The 15,033-nt window shown below is 41.5% G+C and overlaps 1 protein-coding gene across 7 annotated transcripts in view; it reads right to left on the reverse strand.

The window, feature by feature from the left end:
• The window catches only part of chd9 (chromodomain helicase DNA binding protein 9), a 260,945-nt gene that overhangs the window by 47,073 nt on the left and 198,839 nt on the right, over positions 1-15,033 (reverse strand). For all 7 annotated transcript variants that reach the window (XM_034186197.1, XM_034186214.1, XM_034186205.1 and 4 more), the window contains 2 exons: positions 2,760-2,955; positions 2,394-2,576 (listed from right to left, as the gene is read on the reverse strand). In XM_034186197.1, coding sequence (XP_034042088.1) covers positions 2,394-2,576; positions 2,760-2,955 — 379 coding nt within the window. The remainder of the gene's footprint in view (positions 1-2,393; positions 2,577-2,759; positions 2,956-15,033) is intronic.

Genomic DNA, 15,033 nt, shown 5'->3' on the forward strand with positions numbered 1-15,033 from the left:
AAAGCCCTGCATTTCTTTTAGACAGCAAGAATTTACAAAAAGACGGAAAACTGTCCAAAGACGGCGAATAAGCATCCCTGAATCAACTGAATTTACCCCAGGTGGTAGGGGTGTCGGAAAAAATCGATTCATGTCTGAATCGCGATTCTTATTTATTACGATTCTGAACTGAGCCAAAATGTCCAAGAATCGATTTTTAAAAAGCATTTTATTAAACATTTCCTTGCTTACTCGCTGCGTGTACTGTTTGTCAGGCAATGGCTTCCATACTACAGCGTCTCCGCGAGGGGCGGGGGTCCGGCGTGCTTCAAACATTCATGAGCTGTAGCTTAGCATGGCGGATGAAGAGCTAATTCAGCCAGCACCGTCTTTGCTGAGGGCAAATGTTTGGGCGCATTTTGGATTTTATTATTTCCTGCGTAAGAAGGAGCTTGACATGGCTTATGCAGTGCGCAAAATCTGCAAAATAAATGTCAAGTACTTCGGAAACACTTCAAATCCGCAAGCCCACATGCTACGTCATCACCCGGAGCTAAAAGGAGCGGAGCAGCGGTATCTGCCGACTACTGACCAGTGCTTCGCTAAACTGCCAGTCAACTCCGAACGAGCAAAGCATATAAGTAAATTTACATCTAGAATCACTTGATTAACCTTGTACGAGGTCTATTAGAAAAGTATCCGACCTTATTATTTTTTTTCAAAAACCATATGGATTTGAATCACGTGTGATTGCATCAGACAAGCTTGAACCCTCGTGCGCATGCGTGAGTTTTTCCACGCCTGTCGGTTGCGTCATTCGCCTGTGAGCAGGCTTTGGGTGAGGAGTGGTCCAGCCCCCTCGGCGGATTGTCATTGTCAGGAAATGGCGGAATGATTTGGGCTTTTTTCCATCAAAATTTTTTCAGAAACTGTTAGAGACTGGCAGCTGGAAACCATTAGAAAAATTTATCTGGCTTTCGGTGAAACTTTTACGGGCTTCACAGAGAATAAGGACTGTTACTACAGCTTTAAGGACGCTCGGTGCGCCGCGCTCCATGCCGCCATCGAGAGCCACAAACCACCGGATCATTTCTAAACGGATGGCTTTGTGGATCCGAGACCGTCGTGTGCACTTTCTCTGGTTATCAGAAGAGCTGAACATCAGCCATTTTCCGGCAGATTTCACTTTTAACAAAAGATTTTGTCATGGAAAGCTGAGCGGAGGCTTCGCGCGTCATGACCGATTTGCTGATGGAGCGAGACAAAGGAACACCTCCGTTTTGGTCTCACAGGACGACTTTGAGATGGCGTTCAGACAGCTGTCGGTGGTTTTTCCATCGAGTGATTATCCGAGAAATTGTGGATGTGCCTGGACATACCAGAACATGTCCCGTGAGGCTTCATCACGGCGTTGCTTTGCGCCATGCGGCACCGCCGCGATGCGCGGAATTCCTCCGCACGTCTGTCTCAATGTGCCGAAACAGTGCTGATGTCCACGTCTTTTCACAATTCCTGTGCTAGTCAGACGACATCCCGGATAAAACACAGCGTCCAGTTTGGAACGGCACATTCCACTGTTACAGGAGTTTTTGTCATGGAAAGAGGAGCGGAGGCTTTGCGCGTCGCGGCGGTGCTGCATGGCGCACCGCAACGCCGTGATGAAGCCTCACGGAGACAGTTACTACAGCTAAGTACCTGGGGGTCACTGTAACATCTGAGCTGCAGTAGAACACTCATGTGGACAACATCTGTAACAAAGCCAATAAAAACCTTGGGATTTTTTTTTTTTTTTTTTAGAGAAATCTTCAAAGAAGTTCCACTAATTTGAAGACAACTTGCTTATACAACATTACTGCGACCTGTCCTGGAATACTCAGCAATGCTATGGGATCCATGTACCCAAAGAAACATCAATAAACTACAAAAGGTCCAAACACAATATCACCATCAGTCCTGGTTCCCACGAGCGATTAGAATTCGGAACAATCTCCCTTTGCTCGTTGTTGAAGCATCTAGTGTTGATGCATTCAAGCAATAACTGGCCAGAAACTACACTGTGTAAAGCAGCAACAAAGGCTTTACCCTGCAATATCTGAGCATGCACACATCCTCCACAACTCATAAGAATCTTCATGACGTGGAGGAGATGAGCATATGGGAAGAAAATGATGATAAATAAATGATTGGAACATGTTTGTAAATACATGTAACATTCAGAAAAAAAAAGAAAATTCTCATTCTGAGTATCTGTAAGCCAGCACAGAGGCCTTGCTGGCCTTGACGGCCATGAAGTACCATGTTGAGGGGGGCACTTTAGGTTGCCTTTACTTTTGATAGATTTAGTGGGTAGAGGAAGTGGTGACAAAATTCTTATAAAATTTTTATACCCCAAGTTGGTTGGGGGATACACTTACCCCTCCCCCAGCACCTCCTCCCAGGCTATTATCTCGGCCACTCATGCTCTGCAGCACCGCCTTGTCCAAGCCCAGCTTGAGGCTAGCTCGATCAAACATTTCCCGTTCATACGAGTTCCTGGTGATTAGACGGTACACCTTCACAGCTTTGTTCTGACCAATACGATGGCAGCGAGCCTGGGCCTGCACACAAACACAATGAGTTTGAACAAAATCACTTGCTTCAATATTTGTAGTTTGGGATCATCTGACAAGTACTGCAGTAAATGTCCACAGGCACGGCAGGAAACGGATGTCTGAAACAAAGATGCAAATCCACAGCGATCTCTTGCTGTGTGTGTATTTGTGTAAGGTTGTGCGTCGTACCTGCAGGTCATTCTGTGGGTTCCAATCAGAGTCAAAGATGATGCAAGTGTCGGCTGCTGTGAGGTTGATGCCCAGACCACCAGCCCTCGTACACAGAAGGAAGACGAAGCGGTCTGAGTCAGGCTTACTGAAGCGGTCAATGGCAGCCTGCCGCAGATTTCCACGGACGCGTCCATCTATGCGCTCATATAAGTACCTGAAACACAAGAATGAGCCACAACACTTCAAATATTTTCTGGATACACAAACACAACAAGGTATCCAGAAGATTGCAGTGTCTCAACACCAACAGTTACAATGAGGCAGCAATTGTCTAAATTTAAGTTAATATTAAATACGAAGGTTGTTTACTATGCTGATAGAACAACAGTTTACTATCATCACATTATGACATGTTTGCACCACGTGCACCTAAGCACTTGCATGGGAGTGTGCGCATGCGTACACGTCTTATGTCAGCTTTCGTGATGGGCTGAAATTTTTGGCTGCACCATATTTTTCGACTTTAATGTCATCACAGGACACTGCTGAATTCAGAGATCTTATATGTTTTTTAGCCCCAGGGGCGCAACAGTCTAAGCAGAAAAAAAACTTGTTTCAGTGTCGTAGTTCTTGAGATATGGCTAGTGTATTTTAGACTAGGGATGCACCAATACCACTTTTTTCCAGACCGAGTACAAGCAAGTATGAGTATTTGGGTATTTTGGTACTTGTCGATACCGAGTACTGATATGAATACTTAATGATACCATTACAGTTTTATGATGACTTTGATGTTTCATTCATCAGTTGTTTCTTACTTTTTGACTCTAACTGCTACCAATATCATTAGCTTTGTTTTTATTTACAAATATTTCACTTAAATCATGTAACTTCACTTTCTGATGCCAACAAATTGTGCTTTAACATTGTGTGTTTCTTAACAAACATGATGCTGCCAGGCATCTCACTGAAATGTAACCTGTGGACTTCAGCACTACAAAATATACAACACCAATAACTGAACTGTAACTGTCCATCAATAACTTTATTTATGTCTGTGAGGCCTAAAAGCCTTTTTTGAAAATGTGAGGGCCAGATTCTTTTTGATGAAAAGAAGCTTCTCTGTGTTATCAGCTGTGAGCCTGTTTCTGCTTTTATCTACAACACTGAGCTAAACAGTTTTTCCTTTTCCACACTATTTTTAACTTTTAATTAAATACGTTCTTATAACATACACAAATACAAACCATAAACGTTTTTTTTCCCAAAAGTGGAACATGTAAATCTTGGAGGAGCACGGCGTGTGCACACACACAGACATGCGTGCAGTGTCGCAAGACGAGGCAAAATGTAGCAATTTTAACATTATTTTATTATTCTTTGTAATTCATGGGATAATTTCCTTGCGTTCAGACAGAATCGCCCGTTGCTTGTAGTAAATGAGCTCTTTAATTACTGAGGTGCAGTGAACCAGCTTCTGGCACAAAGAGCAGCTCGTGGAGGCTCCGACTGCAGTGCACAGAGATTCCGCAAATGGATTACCCCTGTAGTGGACTGAGACGCCTGAATACCCACACCAAGGGCCAAAACTCACCAACCTGATGGACAACCTCCGCCGCTGAAGCCCTGATTGGAGTTCTGACGGAGGAACTGCGGCGCAAAGTGCCGAAGTCACGGAGGAACTTTTTTCAGCCACACGAGGAATTAGTGTTTTGTTTTGTTATGTTCCGAACTCTGGAGGCTTTATGTGGATAATTTTTCTTCGTATGATGAAATCCACTGAAGCGAACAGGTAAGACTTTTTATTTACTGTATGTGTGAATTTACTCCGCATGATGGACAGCGGCTTTCAGCCAAATTTCTGAGTAAATTACATGAAAGCCTGTAATAATCCATAAATCAGCCGCATCACTGTTAAAGCTGCAGTGATCAAAACGTATGAAAAAATTAGCGGTTATAGTCTGAAAATTTCAGAGCGTGCGCATGAAAATCCCACATTGAGAGGTTGACTTCACGCTGCTGTAAAGGGGTATCGGGTCAGAGTATTGGAGACATTTTATGATTAGGAGTACGAGTAAATGAATACGAGATCGGGCCGATATCTGCTACTGGTATCAGCACCGGTGCATCCCTATTTTAGACAATAACCTTTGACTTCTTTTTGACTTTTGTTCTATGACCTTGACATGACATGCGTTGTGAGAGAACAGTCTATTGAGTTCATAAACCAAGTCTGGCTGAAACTGCTGTTTGTGGTTTGAAAATATAGCCGCAGACGTACAGATGGACTTGGCTGTTACATTAGCCTCTTTCTGCTTTGCAGCAAGAATAATAAATGATGAATTTGAGTTTGCCACAGAAAATAGAATACAGTACACAGTATGCATCAAAGCATTAAAAAAACAAATTATATAACTGAAATGGGGAGAAAGTGTACTCAATGACAGGTCTCAAACTTGAAAAAGCTAAAAAATAAAACAAAACAAGAGCAAACAGAGATTTATGACATTTGCCAATTCGGACCCAGATCACCTTCAAAATTCATTGGATTCTTCCATGCCCTAATATCTATCTGTGGTGCACATTTGATGAGAATGCACTGTCGCCTGTGTGCTTGCTCTGGGGGTTAGTAAGGCTAGACCTTACTTTTGTGAAGCGCCTTGAGGCACCTTTGTTGTGATTTAGTGCTATATAAATTAAATAAATTTAAATTTAATGCAATTTAGTTTACTTAATTTAAGTAGTTTTGAACTAATCTGTCAAAGCCTATATAAAAGGAAATCTTGATCCAGAATCCGGATCCAGTCTTCCATGGCTGGGGAAAAAAAAAAATATATATATATACGAGGGCTGTCAATAAAGTAACGGTCCTTTTTATTTTTTTCAAAAACTACATGGATTTCATTCATATGTTTTTACGTCAGACATGCTTGAACTCTCGTGCGCATGCGTGAGTTTTTCCACGCCTGTCGGTGACGTCATTCGCCTGTGAGCACTCCTTGTGGGAGGAGTCGTCCAGCCCCTCGTCGGAATTCCTTTGTCTGAGAAGTTGCTGAGAGACTGGCGCGTTGTTTGATCAAAATTTTATCTAAACCTGTGAGACACATCGAAGTGGACACGGTTCGAAAAATTAAGCTGGTTTTCAGTGAAAATTTTAACGGCTGATGAGAGATTTTGAGGTGATTCTGTCGCTTTAAGGACTTCCCACGGTGCGAGACGTCGCTCAGCGCTCTCAGCCGCCGTCGTCAGCCTGTTCAAGCTGAAAACCTCCACATTTCAGGTTCTATTGATCCAGGACATCGTGAGAGAACAGAGAAGTTTCAGAAGAAGTCGGTTTCAGCATTTTATCCGGATATTCCACTGTTAAAGGAGATTTTTTTTAATGAAAGACGTGCGGACAGCCCTCCTCGTATATCGAAAATTTTATCAAAATCCGTGCAGTAATTTTGATGTAATCCTGCTTACAGACAGACAAATAAATAAATAGTTGCTGATGATTTTATTATGTCCTTGGTGAACGTAATGAATGAATAATAATAATAAAAAAATAAAATTTATGTCAAGATTATTCATTTAAATTTTTTTCATAATACTTAGGAGTTCTAAGGGAAGGGAACATCATAAATGACATAAAAACCGAGTCTCTCACGGGGGGGAGCAGATTCCAAAATGGGCGTCATGCGCCGTCTCATGTTCCTCACCTTCCTTTCACATTGGAAACCCTGCCCACCCCAGGGGGAGAAGAATCCCCGCTGAAACTCTCCACCCATCTCATGTGTCAATGCCCTGAGCGTTCGACAACCCAATGTTGAACTTTGACTATGCACAGCAGCACCTCATGTGTCAACAGTAATTTGGGTTAACTCATGCTACTGAAGGGACTGACGAGCACACGGTACGTACACGGCGGTTCACTTCACAGAACTGCACACCGAATGTGCAGTACGACTGCACATTATGATAGACACATGCTTTGTTTATTTCTGTAAGTCACAGACATTTCATCTCATTTCCACAGACTGTGTATCACTCTAGTTCCATGCTCTGTGCAGAAGGTGTGGCCACACCCCTCAGTCAGGCAGCTAAAGCGAGTGAACATATTATTCCAATCAGAAACTTTGGGACCATAAATGGAATTAGTTAATTTAACTTTTGTTTTGTTTTTTAAATCCTATGTACCACCATCACACACCTTGGGCTTTTATTCTGTGCATTTAATTACTTGTGCAGTGCATTGATATTTTGTCGTGTGGCAGCGTCTGTGATGTTTTCACTGAATGCCAATTTTCAGTTTCAATTTATTTTCATTTATATAGTGCCAAATCACAACAGAGTTGCCTCAAAGAGCTTCACACAGGTAAGGTCTAACCTTACCAACCCCTAGAGCAACAGTGGTAAGGAAAAACTCCCTCTGAGGCAATAAAAATAAGTCTAAGTCTAACATGAACCTGAAAGTGAACTGATACGCATTTGTGTTGAATCGCAATCCCCGGATGAGATCAGTGTGCATTTGAGTTTAGACAGAAGACTTCAGCAACTTATAAATTGCTATTTTATATTATATGAATTAGAGTAAAATTTCATGGATGAAACGGCCACCGAATAGCCCCACTCCGAACGATGATTTAAAATCTGTACAGAGTGAGGTTTATGAGATGCCGCCATTTGCGCAAAAATAAATAAAACAAACTCGCAATGTCGTTCGACATAAACAGACAAAAAACAAAACAATGTGCTGCACAGTAATTTCAACCCAATGCAAATGATAAGAGATGTAATACATTCTTAAACATTTAATGAAAAAGTTTACATTTACACTGTGCTCTTCAGATTAAAGCTCCTGTACCAAACTCATGTATTAGAGATGGGCAACGATTAAAAATAGTAATCACGATTAATCATCGTCAGGCCGGGCGGAAGCCCAGCACCCGGAGAGGGCAGACCACAATACAAACTCCCAGACCGGGCTTTGGAGTAAAAATAGTTGTCGTGTTTATTCCAGGATGAGGTTCGGTACACAGGTTGTCAGGCAGTGGAGCAGAGGTACAGAGAGGATAAGGCAAAAACTCAGTCATATCCAGGCAGGGATCGGAGGCACGAGCAAACACTGACATCAGGGCTGAGGCAAAAGGCGCGGTCGAGAAACACGGAGCAAGATACTGGTACACGGCAAGACAAATCAGGACTGCATACAAAGGCTGGAATGTGTGCTAGAAGCAACGACAAACTGGCGGGGAAGTGGTGGTTGGGAGATGTTTAAATAAGACAGGAGTTAACAGGGTGCACATGAAGAACAATGTAGAAAGGGGTGTGGCCAGTGAATGAAGATTAAACACAGTGCAAGATAGGGAGGAAGAGAGTGCACAAAGTGAAGTGATGTGAGATACAAAGATGAGTGAGCAGGTGCCAAGAGTGTGAGTGAATGGAAACACAAAACAGACTGAATCAAAGTGAGGGAAAAAGACATAATGGCAGGTCCTGTCAGGTTTCAGCCCGGATCCAGGGTTTGGAGTCCATGTTTGCCTCCTTTCTCTTTCTCACCTTCTGCTCCAGCTTTGTTTTACTAGTTTAGTTTATTTTATATTTCATCATGTGTTTATTCCCTGTTCTATTTTGCTTTACTTTGTTTAGTTACTTTTATACTTTGGCCATTGTTCAGTTCCGTTCTAGTTTTGTCCGTTTGTGTGTCACTACTGATCATTAGTTTATCACTTTATTCAGTTTATTATTATCAGTTTATTCTAATTTGTGTTATCAGTTATGCTGTAATGTTGGGGTTTTGTTTTCTGTCATCATGTAGTCTGTTTTTCTTATAGTTTGTTTAGCCATTTTGTTTTCTTAGTCAGTCCCAGTTTAGTTTTGTCTTTACATTTATTTTCTTTTATTCTCTGATTAGTTCTCATGTATGTTTTTCTTCTGTTCTGGTTCATAGTTGTATTTTACTCTGTCCCAGGTTTCCGTTTGATCTGTGTTCTCTGTTTTCCTCATGTCCAACTGATTGTGTCCCACATCACATCAGTGCACCTGCCATTGTGTCTTTGTCTGTCACTTTTATGCTGTCTGCTTTGTGTTTTCCTTTACTCACTCTCTTGGCACCGGTTCACGTATCTCTGACTTTTCATAACTACACTCAACAAAAATATAAACGCAACACTTTTGGTTTTGCTCCCATTTTGTATGAGATGAACTCAAAGATCTAAAACTTTTTCCACATATACAATATCACCATTTCCCTCAAATATTGTTCACAAACCATTTCCCTCAAATATTGTTCACAAACCAGTCTAAATCTGTGATAGTGAGCACTTCTCCTTTGCTGAGATAATCCATCCCACCTCACAGGTGTGCCATATCAAGATGCTGATTACATAGACATAGACATAGACAACTTTATTCATCCCACCAGGGGCAATTGGTTTCAGCAGCCTGCATACTGGCACATTAACATACAACAACAACAACAAAACAAAAAAACAGAATAAGATAAAAAAAAAAAAAATATATATATATATATATATATACAACATTCATACATCCTCATACCTATACATCTACACCTCACAAAGAATTTAAAAGACGGATAACAGAAGGGATAAAAGATTTTAACAATCGATTCGTCCTGCAGACAGGTGAAACATAACGTCGACCCGAAGGCAACAGAGAAAATTCACCTGCTAGCACATGTCCGGAAGAAGACAAAATACATCTTGCCTTCCTTATCATTTGTTGTTCACAAAAACTAGCTAGGTCTCTAGTTTCCATTCCAGTGATCTTTGAACATATCCTTGTAATACTATACAACCTCTTTTTATCCTTCAGAGCCAAGCTGGGAAACCAGCAGATAAAAGAAAACATAAAAGGCTTTCAATAAAAGACTGATAAAAGCGGCCCATGATAACAGGCCTAACAGAGAAGGAATTCAGTTTGCGCAGAAGGTACACTCTCTGTTGCCCTCGTTTCACAATAGCTGCTGTATTTACATCAAATTTCAACTTCTCATCAAAGAAAGTGCCTAAGTATTTATATGCAGAGACTTTTTTCCACGGCTTTACCATGAATAACAGTGTCCACAGCTGACCCTTTATTTCGTCTGAAATCAATTATTAACTCCTTCGTTTTGGATACATTTAAATCCAAGTGATTTGCATCACACCATGAGACAAAATCAGTGAGGGCCTCCCCATGTTCTAACTCATCTCCCTGAAGGAGCGACAGCAAAGCAGTGTCATCAGAAAACTTAACCAAGTAACTGCCCTGCCTAACACTTCTGCATTCATCTGTATATAAAATAAAAAGTAAGGGGGAAAGGACACAGCCCTGTGGTGAGCCAGTGGACAAAACCACGGAGTCTGAAACACGTCCGTTTACCAAGACTCTCTGCCTCCTATTAGTCAAAAAGTCTGACAACCATACAACAATCTGGTGGGGCAATTTAAAATCATACCTCAACCTCTTAACTAAAAGGTGTGGTTGCATCAGATTAAAAGCTGAGGAGAAGTCAGCAAATAAAAGCCGAGCATGAGCTTGAGGCTTCTCTAAATGCCTATAAAGACAGTTAAGAATGAAAAGCTTAGCGTCCTCCACTCCTTTTCCCGCCTGATACGCAAATTGGAGTGGATCTATATTCCCCTCCATATTTGCTATTATCATATTCTTCATGATTTTCTCAAAGACCTTCATGCACAATGATGTAAGCGCTACGGGTCTGAAGTCATTAAACTGCTTAGGGAATGAATTTTTCGGGACAGGAATTATGAGTGATGATTTCCATAAGTCCGGTACTTGACCACAAATAAGTGACCTCCGAAAGATATAAAGGAGGACACTACTAAGTTGGTCAGCACAATACTTTAGTGTGTGTCCACAAATTCCATCTGGACAGCAAGACTTCCTTACATTAACCTTCTCCAGAAGTTTTTTCACACTATCCTCACTAATCATCAGTAGCAGAGGGAGTACTTTCCAGGGGGGGTTTCTCTGCAACCTCATGGTTCTCAAACTGGGAATAAAAGCAGTTGAATGCATTTGGCAGATCCTCCTCGCAACTCCCCTCTACTTTAATTGGTGCTTTATTATTATCCTGTTGAACGTTAGTAACTGAAGCCATAAATTTAATGCCTCTCCAGGCCGCCCGCAGGTCACTACTGCTATACATATATTCTACTTTATCCTTATAAGCTCTCTTCGCTTTCCGGATTTCAATCCTAACCTCTTTATTAATTTCTTTCTTTTCCCTATTATTTCCTATAAAAAAAAATTTTTTTCTTCTTATTTAAGACACCCTTTAAGTTTTTGGTAACCCACGGTTTGTTATTAGCATAGCTAATAATATTCTTCTGAGGGATATTAATGTCGACACAAAAAGAAATATAAGAAGAAACAGTCTGTGTCAGTTCATTCAAATCCGAGCATGTGTTATAAAAAACCTCCCACTCTGTCCATTCGAAGCAAGCCCTCAGTTTGTCGATACAATCTTCTGACCAACACCTCACCGACTTTATAGTCCGTTCACGACGTCTGCAGACTGGCCTGTAAGTCGGCAGGAGAAGGACACTGCTGTGGTATGAGGCTCCAAAATCGATTAGACACCATGATTAGTGCACAGGTGTGCCTTAGACTGCCCACAACAAAAGGCCACTCTGAAAGGTGCAGTTTTATCACACAGCACAATGCCACAGATGTCGCAAGATTTGAGGGAGCGTGCAATTGGCATGCTGACAGCAGGAATGTCAACCAGAGCTGTTGCTTGTGTATTGAATGTTCATTTCTCTACCATAAGCCGTCTCCAAAGGCATTTCAGAGAATTTGGCAGTACATCCAACCAGCCTCACAACCGCAGACCACGTGTAACCACACCAGCCCAGGACCTCCACATCCAGCATGTTCACCTCCAAGATCGTCTGAGACCAACCACTCGGACAGCTGCTGAAACAATCGGTTTGCATAACCAAAGAATTTCTGCACAAACTGTCAGAAACCGTCTCAGGGAAGATCATCTGCATGCTTGTCGTCCTCATCGGGGTCTCGACCTGACTTCAGTTCGTCGTCGTAACTGACTTGAGTGGGCAAATGCTCACATTCGCTGGCATTTGGCACGTTGGAGAGGTGTTCTCTTCACGGATGAATCCCGGTTCACACTGTTCAGGGCAGATGGCAGACAGCGTGTGTGGCGTCGTGTGGGTGAGCGGTTTTCTGATGTCAATGTTGTGGATCGAATGGCCCATGGTGGCAGCGGGGTTATGGTATGGGCAGGCGTCTGTTATGGACGAAGAACACAGGTGCATTTTATTGATGGCATTTTGAATGCACAGAGATACCGTGACGAGATCCTGAGGCCCATTGTTGTGCCATACATCCAAGAACATCACCTCATGTTGCAGCAGGATAATGCACGGCCCCATGTTGCAAGGATCTGTACACAATTCTTGGAAGCTGAAAATGTCCCAGTTCTTGCATGGCCGGCATACTCACCGGACATGTCACCCATTGAGAATGTTTGGGATGCTCTGGACCGGCGTATACGACAGCGTGTACCAGTTCCTGCCAATATCCAGCAACTTCGCACAGCCATTGAAGAGGAGTGGACCAACATTCCACAGGCCACAATTGACAACCTGATCAACTCTATGCGAAGGAGATGTGTTGCACTGCATGAGGCAAATGGTGGTCACACCAGATACTGACTGGTATCCCCCCCCCAATAAAACAAAACTGCACCTTTCAGAGTGGCCTTTTATTGTGGACAGTCTAAGGCACACCTGTGCACTAATCATGGTGTCTAATCAGCATCTTGATATGGCACACCTGTGAGGTGGGATGGATTATCTCAGCAAAGGAGAAGTGCTCACTATCACAGATTTAGACTGGTTTGTGAACAATATTTGAGGGAAATGGTGATATTGTGTATGTGGAAAAAGTTTTAGATCTTTGAGTTCATCTCATACAAAATGGGAGCAAAACCAAAAGTGTTGCGTTTATATTTTTGTTGAGTGTATCATGCACCATGTAGCATCTTGGACTCACCCAGCAATCACTTCCTGCTCTACGAGGTCTGTTAGAAAACGATCCGACCTTTTTATTTTTTGCAAAAACTATATGGATCTGAATCGTGCACTTGCATCAGCCAAGCTTGAACCTTCGTGCGCATGTGTGAGTTTTTTCACGCCTGTCGGTTGTGTCATTCGCCTGTGAGCACGCTTTGAGTGAGCAGTGGTCCTCCCCCCTCGTCGTATTTTCATTGCAAGAAAAATGTCTGAACGATTTGGAGCTTTGCTGCATCAAAATTTTCCAGAAACTGTGAGAGACAGCCAGGTGGAAACCATTCGGAAGATTCAGACGGCTTTCAGGGACGATTCTATGGGGATCACACAGATTAAGGAGTGTTACAACCGGATTAAAGATGACGCACAATGGCGGAGGGCGCGCCGCGCTCCGAGCGGCGATCGACAGGCTGAAATGACCAGATCATTTCCAAAGTGAACGCTGTGTTGATCCGGGACGTCGTCTGACTACTACAGAAATGGCAGAAGATGTGGACATAGCACTTTTTCGGCACATTCCACTGTTACAGGAGTTTTTGTCATTTTTGTCACATGTCAGTTTTGCACACTTATCATTGCCATTTTTCAGATTCAAAATTGTTTCTAAGCAAAAACAAAACAAAACAACAAAATGGTACACACTTCCTCATCACTTTTTTTCTAATGTCATAGAACGCAAAACTATTTTTTAATCAGTTAATTATGACCAAGGAGCTGGCAAAAAACAAACAAACAAACCAAAAAAACAGTTTAACACCGCTACCCATGCTGAAATCACCCGCATTATTTATTTTTTATAATAAGCATTCTGTGTTCTTAACTCTGCCAATATTGTCACTGTTGTCACACTGAAGGTTTTCTTCTAAAGCTTACTGCCATCTAAATAAGGCTCTAAACCATAAATGCTGTGTCCCCCAAGGCTGCTTCAGAAAAACCTTCAGACTGGACTAAAAAAAAAAAAAAAAAAATTGTTCAAAAACAGCTCAACCTCCGCATGTTTACAATTGATTTGGGCTTGAATCAGCAGGTGCTGTTCCGGTGATGAGGTAGCAACAATATGGCCACGGCTGAGGGCTGAACGGGGCTGAAACAGACTGCAGGCTTCAGACAGCTGTAGTTTATCCTTCACCTGCACACTTATCATTGACTTTTATTGTTCAGGATTTTTTTTTAAATATCAACATTTCATCATTAATAGTGATTACTTGTGCACATTTTTTGGTGTCACTTACACTTTAACAAGAGCATTTTGTTTATGTAGTTGCAGTTAACAGGGTTCTCAGCAGGATTTTTTTCTCAGCATAATGGGATCGAACAATCACCTTAAAAAGCAGCGGTTTCGGGGATGCTTAGGCCCCTCCAAGGCTTTTGGATTATGGGAGTATAAAGGGCCATCTCTGTTAGTCTAAATAAATAGACCAAAATTTGAAGTCTAGACAGAAGAAGTGTGTTTCAAAATGTGAGGAAAGTGTTTCCAAAAAAGCCACCAATTTGAGGTTGAAGCTGCAGAGGAGACCTTCATCTGGTTCAATGTGCTGAGAGTCCAGCTCACCTGTTGTCTCTGCAAACTCACACCTGCTGCTACAATAAATAAAACAAAGGCTCTTTAAACAGCAACTATTTTATTTAAAAAACAAAACAAAAACCTTTTCCTTATTTTAACATTAAAATGAATCATTAAATATGTCCCTGAAGTCAAAGTTCAGTCAAAAAGACATTTGCACAGGTAGAAGAAGCCCCGCCCCTATTGTGCATAATTGTAAAACATTCACAACCACTAGAATAGTGAAATTCATATTTTAGTAAATACTCTGCCTTGATGACAACATTAAAAGCAATCACATAGTGAATGTGACTAATCCCATGATTTAATGTTGAAATGAGTCAATTAAAAAAATATTGAATCAGGAGAAATCCTAATGAACAAACACACTGCAGTCATTGTTACATCATCTCCTGTTGTGTTGATAATAACTATTTATATTTATTTACGGTGTCTTTTTTTCCTGGTTGAACTGCAGATAAGGATGAATGAATCTACCAGACTTAAAAATGCACACATTACTTTTCATCCTATTTTGTCTAAAAATAAATGTCCAAAGGTCATTATCACGTTAATCAAGAAATCATCTTACCTGAAACAACAACAACAGATCAGTTATGGTCTTAATTTACAGACAAACATCAAAGATTTCTAAAGAATATTCTTTTTTTAAAACTTATTACATGTCATTTAATGTAAGAAAAAAACA

Source organism: Thalassophryne amazonica, chromosome 2, assembly GCF_902500255.1.
Source record: "Thalassophryne amazonica chromosome 2, fThaAma1.1, whole genome shotgun sequence".
In the NCBI taxonomy this organism is placed as follows: Eukaryota; Metazoa; Chordata; class Actinopteri; order Batrachoidiformes; family Batrachoididae; genus Thalassophryne; species Thalassophryne amazonica.